At 37.1% G+C, this 17,872-nt stretch overlaps 2 protein-coding genes across 2 annotated transcripts in view; one reads left to right on the forward strand and one right to left on the reverse strand.

Annotated features, from left to right (window-relative positions):
• LOC128738854 (putative uncharacterized protein DDB_G0271606) overlaps positions 1-17,872 on the reverse strand; it is a 173,579-nt gene that overhangs the window by 34,507 nt on the left and 121,200 nt on the right. The window lies entirely within an intron of this gene.
• Positions 1,598-16,163, forward strand: LOC128738855 (uncharacterized). The gene is made up of 4 exons (XM_053834299.1): positions 1,598-2,155; positions 2,440-2,531; positions 15,354-15,498; positions 15,697-16,163. Exons 1-4 carry the CDS (start codon positions 1,996-1,998, stop codon positions 15,927-15,929), a joined length of 630 nt encoding a protein of 209 aa, XP_053690274.1. The 5' UTR covers positions 1,598-1,995; the 3' UTR covers positions 15,930-16,163.

Raw genomic sequence — 17,872 nt, forward strand, 5'->3', positions numbered from 1 at the left:
CCCATTCTCGTCCTATTCAACTCAAATTATTAAAAATATCAGCATTTTTATGACACACAATGCAAAATTACTTATTCCCTAATAATTTAGTTTGTTTTCTATCATACGCGATCAATCAAAGTGAGCTGAGATCTATTGGAATGCTTTTTATCATTAAAGAAGTCCTATCAGCCAAATTTCCTACATTTTTTCGTGCGACGAAGAAGAAAATGTCGACTTATCGTTTTAATTTCCGTCATTCATAAATGAAAATAACTCACGCAAGGCATTGTCGTTATTCTATAGCCAAGAAAACTTGCCTGCTCTGCAGAAATTTTGCAGAATAACATTTGTCAAGCTGTCCTACACAAATACATGCGCGTTAGCTTCGTAAACATTGTTGTGATTTTTAGTTCGGACGATGAAAAATTTTGATGGACGGATTTTAAAACGGTACGACGAATCTAAGAAATAAATTCAGTTGCGTAATTTCAATAATATGCTTTAATAATCGCTTTTCAGTGATTTCAAAGATCACGGATCGAAAGGTAAGTGTATTTTAGTCAAATCAGCACAAGAACTTTTGGAGTATTCATTAAATCCATCCAACAAATGATGAAAATTAGAATCGCTTTACTTACTACGACGGGAATTAGAAATAAAAGCTACCTCAGGTTGAAAATATAACGGTGATAGATCAGAAGTTTTACAGTAATCGTTCCGATTCAATAATTTCATCCAGTGAGATAATAAAATACGCGAAAGGGAGTTGGTTATAGTGACCGCAGCACACCCATAACTATGCAGCTGCTAAAGCTATCGTCGGACCCCAGGAGAGTGAATGCCGCATGATCGAGTCTGATCAGAGGGTCGTCAGCCACATGTCCAGCAAATAAAATAAGTCTTCCAAAAAGACACAAAAACTGACACACCAATGACAAGAAAATGATTCAAAAATGGTATAGTTAGTATTTTTTTGCCGCCATAAACCTAAATACATAGTTCCAATTATACTTGTACAATATGACACTTTTTTCAAAAATTTTAAATTTTGTTTGATGATAGCTACCAACGAGTTCTTCAATCCAATTAAAAAGTACATCCTCCTAGTTGTCTGATGAAAAGTTTCAGTCGTTTTGGTTATAATCCAAATTAGTTTCAACTACAATATTGAACTACACTCCTAGTAATAAATATTAAGGCACACTTTTGAATTGAGTTAAAAACCATATATTTTGGTTACCAACCTAATATTCAAAAATCAATGAAATTTTCTCAAACTACATCACGTTATGTAGGTTAAGAAAAAACCATAAATCTTGAATGCTTTATGGTAAAGATACATTTTTATTTGGCCATGCCATGGTAGCTGGTTTATTAAAATATTAAACTAATAGTAGAAACTTCCCCTTTTAACCAAATTTCTCAACATAACCAGCACGCTTATCCCACTGTGCCAAGCTTGCACAGCCAGCAAGTAGGGCGGTGCGCCTGCCTAGGCTGTGTCTGTCTGTCTGTCTGTCGGTAGTAAGTGCGCAATTCTGCACAGCTTTGCATACAGTTAGCTAGCAGTTAGCGTTGCGTCATACACACCGTGTTCTGGCCGGGCATTTTTGATGGTCACACATACAACTACATCCAGAAGTCTCGTGCGCGAAGACGATCGACGAAAACGACGAGACCGCATACGGTAAAGTTAAGCGAAAAGCTCTCCGCTTTGCTATCCACCTTGAGCACGGCTGCACCGCCGTGTCGGTGTCAGTCTCAGTTCAGTTCTACTCGACGATCGTACGCATCCTGCCGCGGTAGTGTTGTGTTGTAGCGTACCTTTCTATGCTACGCGTGAGTGCCTGCATCACCAAAAAATTTACCTCACAACAGTAGCAAATTTCGGAACGACCAATTCCGGTGTACGCGATTTCCGTGCGGTTTGGTAAACAGTGATTTTGTCAGCAAACCAAGGCAGTGTGGCCTGTGTGCTCGACTGTGTAGGGGAGACTCAGGTCAACCGGGGCCATGTCAGAGGCGGTCGTCATGAATCGGGTTTTTCGATATTTTATGAAGTTTCATGGCTACTTCATTGCATTCTGCACCATCTTCTTCACGTCGGTGATCATCGTGACCTCATTTATGGGCCGCAGCATACAAGAAGAACCGTTCATTATTGAGGAGGAATGTGAGTGATGTTTACTTATGCTGGGGCAGCTGGGTTTCGGTTCGGTCGCGGCCGAACGCCAACTATGCTGGCGTTGCGCTGCTGGCTGTAGTGAAGATCGACCAACAAGCTCAATAAGTGTTTACTCATCTTAAAGCATTGATCGAAATTAAAGTGTGAACATGCTTGCGAGTTTGGCTGATTTTGTGTGTTTTTTTGTTTCGATTTTTTTTTCTAATTCCATGTGTGGCCGGATCTCCGTTGCGGAATTATTACCTGGCCGTGTGTTTTTGGTTTTACTGCAGATGAACCAGTGCAAAGGTATCCGGTGTTGATACAGGTAGAATCGATGCTGTGGCTGTGTGCATCTGTGATATTAGCCGTCGGATTGTATAAGGTAAGAGCATGAGGGCCCGGGGTGGTATTCAGTGTAAACGAACGGAACCGTCTCGGAAGGCTGGGAAAATCAGATAATGAAACAGCAGGCAGAGTAACAATTGGACCAGTGAAGATTAACTTTGTTGTGTGCTGCAGAGAGTGATTCGGAGCGTGGATTTTCATTGTCAGTTAAAAATATGTATGGAATGTTAGAACCATTTATCAAGCGTTTCAAACGGGTCTGGACGTTGTAAATTGATGCTACATTTAGCTTACCCTAATGAAATATGCCAGTGAATGTTTCGAAATGACAGAATAATCCTCAAAATTAAATAATGGCTATTTGGACACAACAATTATCACTGATCAACAAAACTTGAAGAAATGTATCAGCTCAAATATTTAGAATTCTAACGACGCGTTGTTATTTACTAGTAGCTCTGTGAAGCATTGTATTCAACTGACATCAGAATGGTATTAGACTCCTCCATTAATATAAACGAAAAAGGAGGCGCATGGCTATTTTCAGACAACAAATTTTCCTTCAGTTTGAGCGAGAAATATTCTTATGAATGGAAGCCATTATGACGATGCGCAATATTGCGTAAGATACCTATCGATCCTCTTGGTTTCTAAAATTTACGTCCCGCTTTATTACAATGTACATTCTTTGTTGTCGACACCAGCCTATAGCCACTGTTTGATGATGGCTTAACAAACTAAAACCAATTAAAAACATCTGATCTCAGTTGATACGAAATAAAATTCTACATTCGTTTGGTGTTTGGTGTTGCTGGCACTAATCAACAAGATGTTGTTATCCAATGAAATTATCCACCATTTAACTACCTACAGTCCTAACGGATCGTAAAACTCTTCATACAGACTTCGTTTGGTGTTGCTGTTCAAGCAACAGCTTACCCGTAAACAAGGTTCGCCTTTCAAGGTCTTTCGCTATCGAACCACGAAACATCGATGTTTCGTTACCTTTGAATCATTCCCTGTGACCTTCTATCGTAAACAAAGTTGTCTGATTAAGTTCCATTAAATTTGAAAATTATTATTGCGATTGACTTGAATCTTCTTTAAGCTTTACGTTTCTAACGTAAACAATTGGAGCTCTTGCGATTACAATTTTGGCTCCATTTTTATTCCACTTTTGTTTGATCTTAAATTTAAATTTAAAATAGTCAAACTAGAATGGGGCTTAGTTAAAAAATTAACGGTATGGTTTTAACTTTTCTCAGGTATTATTTTACCTTGATTGTTAAGAAAATTGGCTGACATTTTCAAAAATTTGTTTTACAATGTTTGGTTCAAGAGTTATGGAGTTTTGAAACAAAAGTTGTCCAAGAAAATCGGAAAGTTTCCACTGGGAGTTTTCTGGGAAAATAGAAGACATCGCGTTTTCAAAATTTTGTTTTCGTTCAGAAGCCCAGTAGCCAAGCATACGTATGGAATTTTAAGACCCTTTGGCTCGATAGTGTATTGGCTATAAAAAGAAAACCATGAAGTTATCTGACTCCTAGCTAGGACAAGAGAAAATATCTACGGCGGTGAAAAGTGCTTATTTCAGGCGCCGAATTATTTAACAAAATACACCACTTGGTTAAATTGTAATTTTATTTCATTCGATAATGCTACTGTGAAGAAAATTTAACATAGCGACACTACACTCGCTCTGGTTCGGCTTTGGCAAGCGTTAGGTTAGGAGCCAGCGCGAAAAACTCTAATCGTCCGTCTGCATTCGGAATTGTGCTGCTGTGAAGCTCACTACTGGGGTAATTAGATGTAAAACAGTTTTTTATTTCAAACATTAAATATTAAACAGCCTTCAAATTGTCCTACATCGTATTGTAATTTCTTCCTCATATAACAGATATTTAGGCACTTTTGGCTTGAGCAGCATGTTCCTTGTCATTGTTTTTCAACATTTGTAACCAAGGATGGTCCGATCACTTTGACTTAATTTTGATTCATTTGACAGTACCGTCTCAGAGAAGCAAAATTTGACAAAATTATGTATGGGACATTTATATAATTAGTAATTATCTACAATTTTGCTGAATAAAGTCTTGCTTTATACTAAGTGAACCTTCATTTAGTTACTAATGATGCTACTACTACTACTATTACTACTAGCATTGTAGCTCCGTAACTACAAAAGATACAACAAAACTTTATTCAGCATTGTAATTGTGGATAATAACTAGTTCTACAAATGTCTCATATATAATAAGACAATTGAGTAATACTCGCTGAAACGGGGACACTACTGACACGAGGTCTTCAAATATAGGAACTTTTGTGCTTAATAAGGTTAAACAATTAAGAGACCTAATCATCGCAATAGAGGATTACAACGATTTTTGTCGGAAATTTGAAATAATTTTGATTGACATAGCTTCTAGGGTGGAAATATCACAATACTTATATGAAAATAGTGAACCTTGCTACAAATAACTGGTTGTTTTATTCAGTTAATGCCACTGCACACCTAATTTTATAAATGTTTCTTGTTGCATTTTTTCTCAGCTTTCAAATGGTGGTCCTAAAATGAAAATCAGTTGGGGGGGCTCATGGTGAAAATGGTGATTTTTTGATAAAATCCAATATGGCGACCAAATCCAAGATAGCTGCCAAAATTTTTTTTTATTCGATTTGAAAGCCATGTTCTTCTTCTTTACAGAACCGGGCCATTTGTTAGTTATTTCATGGCAAATTTATGAAATATCGCATGATATAGATCTCAAGGTTACAAGGCTCAAAATACAACTTTTTTTGAAACTGTTACACCCCTTGGCGAACGAGGGGTCCACTATTTCGAGGTATCAAAAGTGTAATTCTTATTTTCTTAACCATTTTCAACCAATGAACAGCAATAGTTCCAATATTTGAAAACCTCGTGTCAGTAGTGTCCCCGTTTCAGCGAGTATTACTCAATTGTCTTATTATATCGCATTGCAATTTTTTCCTCATATAACAGATGTTTTGGCACTTTTGGCGCATATCAAGATAACTCCAAATGGTCCTGGTATCCTATGCTTATGCTTATATATAGATAACCCCAAATGATTCTAGAAAAAGTCAAGATTTAAAAAACATTTTCTTTCACGGAATGTGTACAAAAACATTTATTCCGAACACTGTTTAACCCTAAATTGACCATCCAAAATATCAACACAATCTGATCAATGGGTACGGGCCACTTAGTAATTTTATGATGAAAAGCGTTCAAATTTTGTTCAAATGTTATGTTCCTTTTTATTTTTTGCAAAAATTTTAGACCTGTATTTTTTATTCATAACTGTTAACAGGTTCAAATGTTAAATTAGCATTCTTAAATTAATATGCATTTCGAATATTGTTTGTCAAACTCGTTCACAGTATCCGTGGTCCTTTTAAACAACGTCTGATCTGATTCAACTTATTCAACTTCAAGTCACAATTGGTTTCTGGATCTTATTATCAACATGCTTTAAGTTTTAAAATTTGCTATGAAGTAACTTTTGTTATTCCAAACTCTGAATACCGCAATGTTATTGCTTTGTTATTCAAAATACACAACTAGGGGAAAGTAGTCAACAGTAAGACAACGAGAATAACTTCGCCATAAATCATTCAAGATCCATTTGTGAAAATTTGTGAACCTTCTATTAATATATTTTCTGACAAAAATCTATTTAAGGAAGGGGGGCAAACGTGCGATGGGGGTAAAAGTGTGATTCAATGATTTATCAGTGTAAATTCCGAGCAAATTGACTACATTGGCATGGATGAGTGACTACTTTGACAGTATGAATCCACCGTAAACATTTGTCGTTTACGATGCATAGTTACTGAGTTATGTGTTATAAATATTCTTTTAAATCGATTTTGATGTAAAAACGATATCAGGCAATACTTGTTGAAAAAATATAGCTGCGTTTTTCAAATCTCTTTAGAAAATGTGGTGAGAAGAATTTACAAAATATATTTCACTTTTCCAGAATTTTATCAAACCTCAGGTCAAGCGCCTAGCGGGGCAAAAGTGCGATTCACAGGCGGGGTCAAAGTGCGATTCATGAAATAAAATGCATGGATATTTATATGTATTATTTATTACAGATACTATAAATGGAATATCTGTAGAAGATTGTTTGTTCTACAGGTGTCTTCGCTGGTGTCCGCTGGTGAAACAAAAAATACGTTTGATGAAGTTTCGAACTGACGGAGGCTGCAGTACACCAGCGGAAAATAAGAAAAGAGCAAATTGAGAATATTCCTTTCTGAAACTTATCGTAGATTGAAGATATTAAGATTTTGTTAGCTACTGCTATGCTGATTTCATGGATTCAAGCTTTTTGGAGTACACCAGAAACGGTGTCAGTCCAAGCAACAATTATTTGAATTTTATGAAGGTTTTATTGTGGTATAAATTATTTCCTCTGGTTTTATCATGGTGTTGCGCAATACCAAGATGATACAAATCAAAAACTACTTATAGCTAACTATAAAACCGTAATAAAACTGTTAACAAAGCAAATTGTTTGTAGTTGCTTATAATACCACGATAAAACTGGTTGGAAGCAACACATCTCTTATAAACTTACTATAAGTGGGGCATAGCAATACAATATGGCTCACCAATCGATGTTGATCTTATGGCGGTTGCTTATCAAACAGCTATAAAACAGTTTTATGGAGCTATTAATTACCATATCACCCCAAAAAAAACGCTATAAATTGACGCTATAAATCAAATCGATTAGGATGGCCTGACAGTGAAACTTTACCTTTTTTGCTCACGGTTATATATTTACAAGTTGAAAAAGCTGTCTTGTTGATTTCGCTTTTTACTTTTTAGCAAGCTTCATGCTTTATAGCTTTGTCGAACAAACCGAAAAGCTTTATTCGATTATGGCGGTTGCCCTCGAGCAGTGGCAAATAGAGTCGGTTTTATTGCTGCTTTCAGCTGATCATAATAAACCTGCTTGAGCTTATGGCCTGACTCCTTCAAGAGGTTATAAAAACCTTCTGGAGAGTGGGTCTCTAGGTCGCAAGGATGTTTCATAGCGGTTGTCAGAAGGTTCATGGAAATTGGTCATGAAAACCACTAGAGGAACGTAGTAAAACTTAAATTCTTGCTTGGGAAAACCGCCTCATCCCAACAAGTCGAAAAATTTTTATGTCCGACGGCTTATTCTATGCCAATTTGATAGTTGTGTTTGGGAAGTGCGTTACAGCTGTAGCGTTCTATATTCTATATGCATGCGCATATTGTCATTTCATAGGAGGACTAGTGAAAAGAGAATGTATTATATTCTAGCAATGATGTGCTTGAATTGGTCGAACTTCTTCAACGTGGGGAAAGGGTTAGTAATAAAAACAATCCTTTATTTCTGTAAGATAATAGGACAGCAGTAGTTTTGTTCTTGCTTTTGTTAAATTGTTTCCAAATGCACACTTTCGCTAGGCCAACTATGATGCCTTCGCGTGGTTTGGTTTAAATATCTTTATACATTAATGCTCAAAAACGCGCAACTTTAGTCTACAAATTCAATGCATGCTTTGATCTTTATGAATAATGATTCGAAAAACATCAACTGAAGACTTTTTCCCCGATACTAATGAGCTGTAAAAAGCGAGTTTAGAAGACGTAATTATCCAGTAATTGATATCTTTTCACCTCCGCTAGGTTTATGATGAAACATTTTTTGGCTTTGTTGAAAGGCAGAAGGGGAAGTTAGTTCGCTTATATGCCCTAAATGCTCACAAATTTGTGTTCAATTATGTCACAACATTCGGTGGAGTACATTTTTTGTGTTAACTTTTCCCAATAACATGATAGCTCTGTGTTATTTATTGATTATTGATATTGACTATGCTAAGCACTAGAAGCTTTGGAGCTCCATACCGCTATTTCAAGACCAGTCACTGGAACTACGAGGTGATTACAGCTTGATTTAAAACTTGGTGGACAATATATCAAACCATAGCTTGCATTAAATCTATCAAAATTAGGTAATACAGTAATGACCCGATTTTGTCACCCCCATGATGAATTTAGGGGTGACAAAAACGGGACAGTGACAAAATCGGGTATTTTTTCAATTTTATATTTTTTTGCAGATAACTTAGAACGAACTACATATATTTCATTCTGATCACTTTTAGGACCTTTCGCACTTCCTTCTACCTCTCTGTGGACATTTGTCACCTGTGCTGTGAGGTCCCACAGGTATGAAAACACGCGTTTATTAATTGCGCCGAAATGCTTGATTATACTGGTTGACTATGTTCAGAGAAATGTCACAGCGTAAAAAGCTCTTTCTTATGGTATGAACGATTCTTTGATTAACCCCCCTAAAAGTAAGATAGAAAATTTATTTTTCAAGCAGTAAGAGGTAGAGCAAAACAATGTTCTACAAAATTTTTGAGAAGATTATTATAAAGAACTTTGTCAAAGAAAGTGACCTTCTAGCTATTATAGTTGTGGAGATAAGAAACAACTTTTGTGGAAACTCCACGAAAATCAACACAGTTCTTTTCACAGTGTTTTAACACATTTGACATGTTTGAAAATGATTTTCAAACTAAGCTTTTGATAAATCAAAAGAGTGACAAAATCGGGTAAAAAACGTGACAAAATCGGGGGTGACAAAATCGGGTCAAAAACGTGACAAAATCGGGGGTGACAAAATCGGGGAGTGACAAAATCGGGGAGTGACAAAATCGGGTTACCACTGTAATTGGAAACTACAAGTTAGACCGTCTTGAGCCACGAACTCAAATTTGACGCAGGGTGAATTGGGTTGCATTATTAAAATTATTGAGAGTGGAATTCATAAATTTTTGTAGATACATCAAACTGTAGCATAGGCTTCTACCGGATTACCTACGAATGGTCGAAACACAAATGGCCGAATCACGAATGGCCGAAACACAAATGGCCGAAATAACAAATGGCATAAAATATCTAATGGCCGAATCACGAATGGCCGAATGTTATATTCAACCGAAAATAATCACGGCCTTCAGCCTGCACAAATGTTGGGTATATGCTGTCCTTACTCGCTGCCGCTCGTTCGGAATTAACTAAGGAATAATCCGTACTAGTCAGTAAACCTAGGAAAATGTATGCACTTAAATAGCAATGGCCGGTGGCCGGTGCTTCCGATGGCGGGTCACCGGCGCACACACGCGGCATGCGGCCGTCTCGCCCTGAATCATCTAGGAAACATTTGCTTCTGACACGATCAATAGGCCTCGCACCCTGTAATAAACGCAAATAATTCGCGCTTAGGGGAACAAAAAATCTTCAATCATCTATACTCTATCTACCAAAATAAAAAATAAGATGCAGAGTATGTCTTGTTTTTTTGAAACTAAGGTACAGAATTTTACGAAAAGCTTTTCTCCTTCACCTATCAAGACGCGGATCATCACAGAGCTGCGAGTGGAACAATAAGGAGAAAAATTTAAAGGTTTTTCAGGGGGTTGTTTCAAATTCGCGGAGAGAAATAGATGAACAAATTTATTCAAAATGTGTAAGGTCTCACAACATGAGCAATAAAAATGTTGTTGATTTGGGCATTCCGGGAAAATTCGGCCTTTCGTGATTCGGCCATCCGTGATTCGGTCTTTTGTGATTCGGTCTCTCGTGATTCGGCCATTCGTGATTCGGCCATTCGTGATTCGGCCTTTTGCGATACGGCCTTTCGTGATTCGGCCTGCTGTGACTGTTGTTGGAATTCGGCCATTTGTGTTTCGGCCATTCGGTACCAGCCCCTTCTACCTAATAATGCTCAAATTTGACATCTTTATACGAAATCTACAGAGAGGTCCGTCGTATCAACATTAAGGAGGAGGACTGTATCAATAAGTGTATATATTCTGCGGAAGCGCTCTTCCAATATTTACCGCTTGGATAAATCGGCTAATCCAATGCCAATGAATTTGCCAATGAGTTTGCCAATGAAAAAATTACAGGCTCACTACAGCGTAAATACAAAAAATAATACAGCACTCTATTCAGTAAGATTGTAGATTACACCCAACTGTACAAATGTCGTATAAATGACTTTTACAGATTCTGCTTCTATGAGTTAGTACAGTTCAATGAGCGTAAGTGAGCGTAACTGATCGCTGCAATCTGATTACGGACCATACCATCAATCTTCACTACGTGGGTGGAAAGGTAAGCACAATACTCCGACCTAAAAGGCTAATCTCGCTGGCTTGTCTAAGGTCAAATACAGTAACACGCAATTTGTTTGAGCTAACTCATAAAATTTGGTCTTTACTAAATAATGCTTAGCCAGATCCCAAAAATTTGCATTTGGATTTACATTTTTGTTTGAGCAGCAAAAATTAAGCATAACCGATCCCTTCGGGTACAGCATGACTCGTGTGGATGGTTTCTGCATGATGGTTTAATGTTTTTTTAGTCGTTTTATCGATAGGCAAGTAAGGTCGGAAGGGACGCTAGGAACGGGAATATAAAGAACTTTCAGTGGGTCGGAAAGATCCGTTTCAATGTTCATATTTGACTTTCGAAACAAAGGATTTTTGCCATTGTTTGCGCGGTAACTGGCAGAAATAAAAAACAGTGTCAAAAAACTACATAACCCAAGTAACAAAGTTAATTTTAAGGTGCACTTGAAGAGGTTTCCAGCATTTTCTTCTTAAAACCGATCATAAATCTTATAATTCTACAAAATTTCGATAAAACAGCCATAAAACCCTTATAAAACTAGGGAGGCCCACACTAAAGAAGGTTCTCAGGAATAATTCCAAAGGTTCTTTTAAAACTTGTAATTTTTATCGATACCTATTTATAGTGATTTTCAAGAGTCGCTTGAAACTAGAAGAAAACCACCACAAGTGTTGCTGATTTTATGGTTGTCTTCTCAAAGAACGCTTGCAAGACAACATACACTTTTCGCAGCCTTAAAGTTTTTAATTGACTGAGAGCTATAAGAGAAAAAAGCATTCACAGATATTACTTTTCCAAAATGGATATAAATGAAAATTGAAAATAAAAATGGTAACAGAAGCAGCTGCTTTGTTGCCCATAAATAAAAAAAAAATCATGCCACGCTCAGTTTGTCGATGTTTTGTTACATGAAAGTTATAAAATTTTAACGCGCCGGTTATTTTTGCTAGATTATTGAAAAGTATAATTTATAAAAAAAAATCAATAGTTTCATTAAAAAGTTGATAGCTACCAAATTTTTAACAAATTGCGGCGAAAAGCCTTTTATATGTTCAAACATTTATTTAAAAAGATAAGATCACTTATGGTATTGCAAAACCCTATATTTATAAACGCCCATATGCAATTGGCTACAATTTCAAAAGCAGTCAAAACAGTCCTGTTCGCCATTTTTTCAATGGTTTTATCTAAATCAACCAGAAAGCGATTCTTAGACTAACATTTCTTGCACAAGACAAAGAAAACTTTTCCAAGAGGGCAATAAGTTCATCTATACTTATTGCATTCTTGAAGAAGACAAGCTGCGCTTGCATAAGAATTGTTAGAATTACTTAAGGGAACCAAGCTTTTCGCAACCATTCTAGCATAAACAAAGAAAACGTCAACGACGTGTCGATGTTTGTGCTGGAGATTCATATACTTTCCCTTAGGGCGATAATTTCAAAGTACAGCAGACATGTTGACTGTCAATATAAATTGATTTTCAAAATTAAAAGAGGACTGCACGACAGTTCCATGCGGACAATTTATTCTACAGAATTTTTTATACACTTTATCGTTATCATCGCTTTTACAAAATACGCTTCAATTGCTTCGATCCCTTCAATCATTTTCCAAACAAAGATACTAACTAGTGATATAGAGGTCATTCAGTTTAAAAAATACAAACAACTCTAAAGGAAACCCGCACCGTCTCCGGCAAAACAGAATCGAACCAAATTTATCTAATTACGTACAAATCTACCACTGATAAATCATCACCGGCACCGTTTCCCCAGCTCTGCTGCTCTCGTCATTCATTTTGTGACTCCGCTAATTGTTTATATGAAAGAGTTTTCAAAATGTTGGGCCGATTTTTGCTTAATTTCCGTTTGAAAGATCCATATTTTTTCAATTTTCTCCTGGTTCAGCCATCCGTTTTGACAGATCAGTTGTTTACGCTAGAATGTTCTTTCTTAAGAGTATAATTTCTCTTTCAAGAATACACGGTTTTAAGAGAGTTTTATGGCAGTATTGTTGAGATAAACCAATCTTGCAGAAGAATGTCATAAATTTTTGTCAAATCTATTGCTAAACTTTAAGGAGCGTCGTTTTTAAGCATAAATCAAGTATCCCTTAAAACTGCTTATAAGGTGAATTACACTTATTGACAATACAGTTTTATGCGTGTTTCTTCAAGTCTCCTTCAGTCATACTTCAGAAATATTAATCAAATAAGATAAAATTCACTTGGGAAAAAACATTATAAAATCTGATACACTTAGCAATGCTTTGATAAAACTACTATAAGAAATGAATGAGACCAATTGGCTTTTGGATTGTTACTTGGGAACCTAGTACACTCGCTGGAACGTGCTTCATCTGCACTTCACACGAACGGTACCAGTTCACACTAAGGTCCTATAAAGGTATAAAGTTTGAACGGTTGCCAATTTGCTAGCTCAGTACAAGTTTTTCGAAACTGGCAACGCTGCCAAAGATGCAGGCATATTAATGTGTAACTTAGAAAATTTCAGTAACTTATTGAATTTTTCGTTTCATCGTAGCTTGGGCTACGATCCTACTGACTCTTACAACCTTTCTCAATCTACATTCGAACATACTGACCAGCAAACTGGCTTGGTCTAACAATTTATGCTATTTTAAATAATCATAAAGGGCAGTTTACACATTAGTGCTTGCCTAACAAGGAATTTCCTATCAATGTTTTTCAGTCCGCGTTCTTCGAGAATTCAGCTATTAGCACCAGTAATGGTAGAAACTCCAAACATTTCTTTATTTTTGCAGATTTTAATACAAGTTTGATAAGCACCGGTAGTTTGATACCAGTATCATTAGCTAAGTATCAAATATGTACCAAAATCTGCAAAAATAATGAAATTTTTCGAGTTTCTACCATTACTAGTGCTACCACGACTACTGGAGCATCTACTATAGTTGTCTTTTACCGCCAAAAAATGTTGCCAGATATCTGGGAAGAACCATTCCATGTTTGGTCAATGTTTTTTCGGGCCTTGAAGGTCTTCAATCCCCATCGCTTGTCCTACACGATTGTTTCACTCGCTTCTAATTTTCTAACCACATCGCGTACCTATTGTTGAGAATTGCCATAGTTTGTTTGTAATATCTCTACGACCTTGAAAATGTATGTCTTTTATTCCGATTTCAAGTCACTTATATTTCATTTAAAGGTTATCATATGTATCTTTGAACTGATTGAATACGTTTGAATTAGTTTGTAGCAGTATGAAAAAATTCCAACGCAAACCAACGCAAACGAATAGTAGTTTTTTTGCATGAGATGTGAGCTCTGTAAGCATTTGTATACAACTATTTTATGTACCATTTATGGACACTGTGACTAATGTCAAAAAATGCATCATTTTGATATAAATTAAGACCGGTCGCTAATAAATGCTCTTTTTATGCACGGGTCATAAATGATGCGTTGAAGCTGTATACGTCACTTTGCATCTACTGAAAATTCAATTCGAACTCACTTCGGTCACTATTGGGCATTTTGATTTTGTGAATCCTTTCACCTGAAAATTGTTCCTCGATCTCAAAAATTTTTTCACGGTAGTGGAAAATTAAAAAAAAAGTCAGACAAACTGTGTTGTACCTCATCGAATTTCTTCAAAATACTCTTCCTGAGCTATGACTGAAAAACTCACTTTTCCTGAATATTTATATATTCATGAAATTCAGATATCCTAAACTAAGAATCGTTGAGCAAATATTTCCAGATGAAAATGTAAGTTAATTTTCTCAGAAATAAAAAAAAAATTATCTTGTAAAGTTTTACATGAAAATTTTCCACGATGGAGGAAAACTTCAAAGAAAATAGAAAATCTCATGTTCTTCGAAATGGAAATTTCTTGTATTTTTTCTAGTTCACCAGTTTTTGATCTTTCGATGGTAATAATTTCACGATACCTTTGTGTTTTTGCTCCTGCGTTATGACCCATAAACTAATGATGACTTAATTTCCGGCTTTCACAATGTTGTTCTTCTATGATGTCCTTGAAATATATAAATCAACAATAAATTTCCGAAATGTGAAACCGATAGCAGAGGCTCGTGATAATCAGCGACTGTTTAGCCTTCAATGCGTTAAATTTGGCGCCCGGCTTTGTCGAGTTTGTCAACTGTGGACACCGCTACTAACCATATTAACCGGTCAGTCTCACCGTCGCTGGTTTCTTCCACTCAGTCGGACGGGCGGGACTGATTGGAAATGCGAGGCACAATGCTCTCGTGAGCCTCGCATTAAAATATAATTAGCATCACAATGAGATCGTTATACGTCCGCTTCCAACCTGTTGGCCTAGTCCGGGAGAAACCACACCGCAGCAGCGCCAACAGGCAGGGCGGGCTGACGAGATTTTGCCGGTTGAGATCAGTCAACCAAGCTGTTTACTAGAAGCGCCGCGGCGCTTTCCGTGCCACCTTCTACTTGAACTGCTGCTGTTGTTCAGCTGATGCCCAGCCCTGTTTGCGAGATTTAGTAACGGTATAGTTGCCTGTTCCGGTTTCGGTTACATCGATTGAATGCATTGAATTCTAATTTATTGATGATCTTTTCCACTGACTTAATTTTCCGACATTAATTATATATATTTTCCACTGTAAATTTTGTTTCAGGAAAACAAAACATTTCTCATCCCGTTTCTGGCTCTGTTCATCATCGACGGTGCGGTCGTCATAGTGCAGGAGATCGTGAACCTGTGCACCGGCCGGGAATCCGAGCTGGCAAACATCGAAACCCGTCAGCTGCTCGTGATGATATGTAAGTTTTTGCTAATGTCCCCCTCGCGTCAGTCGTAGGTAATTTAAACCGAGTTTAGGTGTTACGCCTGGCTAATCCCCTTGAAATGACCTGGCCGGCTTTGCCGGCATTTTACGTTACCAGTGTAAGGTCACGAAAAATATCACCATTTTGAACTAAAGTTTCATTTTTCGTTCTCATTTCCGCTGGTATTGATAGTGGTCAACGTGTACGTGCTGGTCAGTCTAATAGTTCTCTATCGGATGTTCGCCAAGGGACCGCTGCCCGCTTCGCAGAACAGTTTCGTTCGGTTCGATAACGAGCGGGACATCGAAAGTCAAACTCCAGCGGCCAGCGCACCGGGCCAGGTTCCAAACTACCAGAGTCAAGCCACCACCCCGCAACAGCTGACCACACAGCAGCTGCAGCAGCAGCAACAGAATCTAAGCTAGTGTCGTTCGACTAGATCGTATTTATAGACGGTAGGTATGGTTTTTAGTCCGGTACACACCTGGTCCAGGTGTAATCCGGCTAAGAGTTAGTGCATAGTCATTTCCCTATCATTAACTATCGTTATTATTACAATTATTATTATTACTATTATTAGTAACATAACACCGTTGTTGTGCGTAAGTGATCTGTGAATGAATGTATATAAATATATCAAGTGACAATGAAAAAAAAGAAAATCGTTAAAGAAAAACAGAACGATGTTGTTTTCTTTTCCGTTTCGATTCATTGCGTCCACTACCGACTGCGGCCGGGCGACGGCCGGGTTGTTGGTTGGTTGCTCATTTACTGGTTACTGGTGTTTGGTGTGGCCTTAATCAATCGGCTTGCTGCCTTACGATGTGCTGATGGCAACTATTTCGATAGCGAATCGAAAGAGAACGCAACGAAAAGAACGGCTGCCTGCCTGCGCAGATCCGTCGAAGGTAAGGCAGAGGAGAGTTGGGGCCTTATTTGTCACTAATTGAGACAGCGAAATCGCGGAATGCACAAGGATTGGCAATAGATTGGCCAACAAGCCGACGCAAAGCAACGCAACACGGTGAGGAACGGGTTTCGGACAAAAATTATTGGTCACTACTGTGTGCGTGCAATTGATATGATACAGAGTACACGGAGAGGTAAGCTCTTAATTTGCTAGTTAAAAGGTATAAACCAGCATCGCCGTACTTCCACGTATCCAAAAATAGAAATAAAAACAGCTGTTCACACATTATCTAGATATCTAGAAAAAGTTTACCACTCTTATTTAGGTGTGTCAAAAGAGAATGGTCTCAACTTCAAGTGTTTACATTAGTTTCCACTAGCGTGGCCAGACATAATTGAAAGATGGGGCATCCGATCTTTCAGAAGAATCTTTTGGTCTGTAAAAACAAGGTAATTGTAGGACGATAAGCAAATCTATTATTACCCATAACAACTACAACAACCAGCCGATTAGGTTGAAAACTCCGCACTAAATGAACTAAACGCACTAAATGGTTGAAATCTTCACACTAGCCCCGTAGTTTTCCTGTACTCTAATAACCGGCTGCGAAGTCTGTCGATAAAGAAGGGTCAAGTTCTTAAGCCATGGCTTTGCATAGAGCATTCAATATTAGACTTCAATTTGGACTAATATGGGCTTTGAGTGTTAGGCTTGAAGCTTTACTTCAAATTGAATTGGAAATTGAACATAAAATTGGATTTGAAATTAAGATTGATATTGAACTTAAAATTGTAATTGTAATTGTACTTCAAATTGAACTTAATTTTGGATTAATTCGAACTTGAAATTTTACTTCAAACCGGAAATGATCATGAAATTAGACACTAATTTTTACTTGAGATTAAAATTTACATTTTACGTCTTATTCTTCTTATTCTTCAAGTTTACCCTCTTTTCTGCTCTACTTTTTCTCGTTTTTAGATCCGTTTTCCACTCTTTGTTCTATTTTTTATCCTTTTCTTGGTTTTCTCGGTTGTTGCTCTCTCTTTCCTTCAATTTTTTCTTCTTTTTCATTCGTTTTCCTTTTTTTCTGTCTCAAGAAACATCCTGTTTCATTACTCTGCTTTCTTTTGTTTCCTATTAAGTTTTTGTTATTTTCAGTTCTGTTTTTCCTTGTTCTTTGTTATTTTCTTTTCCGGTTTTTTTCTTTTTATTCAGTTTTTCACTCCCTTTTTTCCCTCCACTTTTCCCCTTTCTTCTTCAGTTTTCCTTTTTAATTTTTTTTTCTCTTTCGGTTTCTTCAGTTCGTTATTCCTGTTTATTTTTTCTTTTTTTCCGCCCTATTTTCCCGTTTTTTGTCCCATACTTTTTCCTTGTACAGCCCATTTAACCTCATTTTCTTGTTTTTTCGTTTCCACTGTCAGGTTTTCTTTCCCTCTCATTTTTCTTCTTTTTCGT

Source organism: Sabethes cyaneus, chromosome 2 (genome assembly GCF_943734655.1).
Source record: "Sabethes cyaneus chromosome 2, idSabCyanKW18_F2, whole genome shotgun sequence".
Taxonomy (NCBI): Eukaryota; Metazoa; Arthropoda; class Insecta; order Diptera; family Culicidae; genus Sabethes; species Sabethes cyaneus.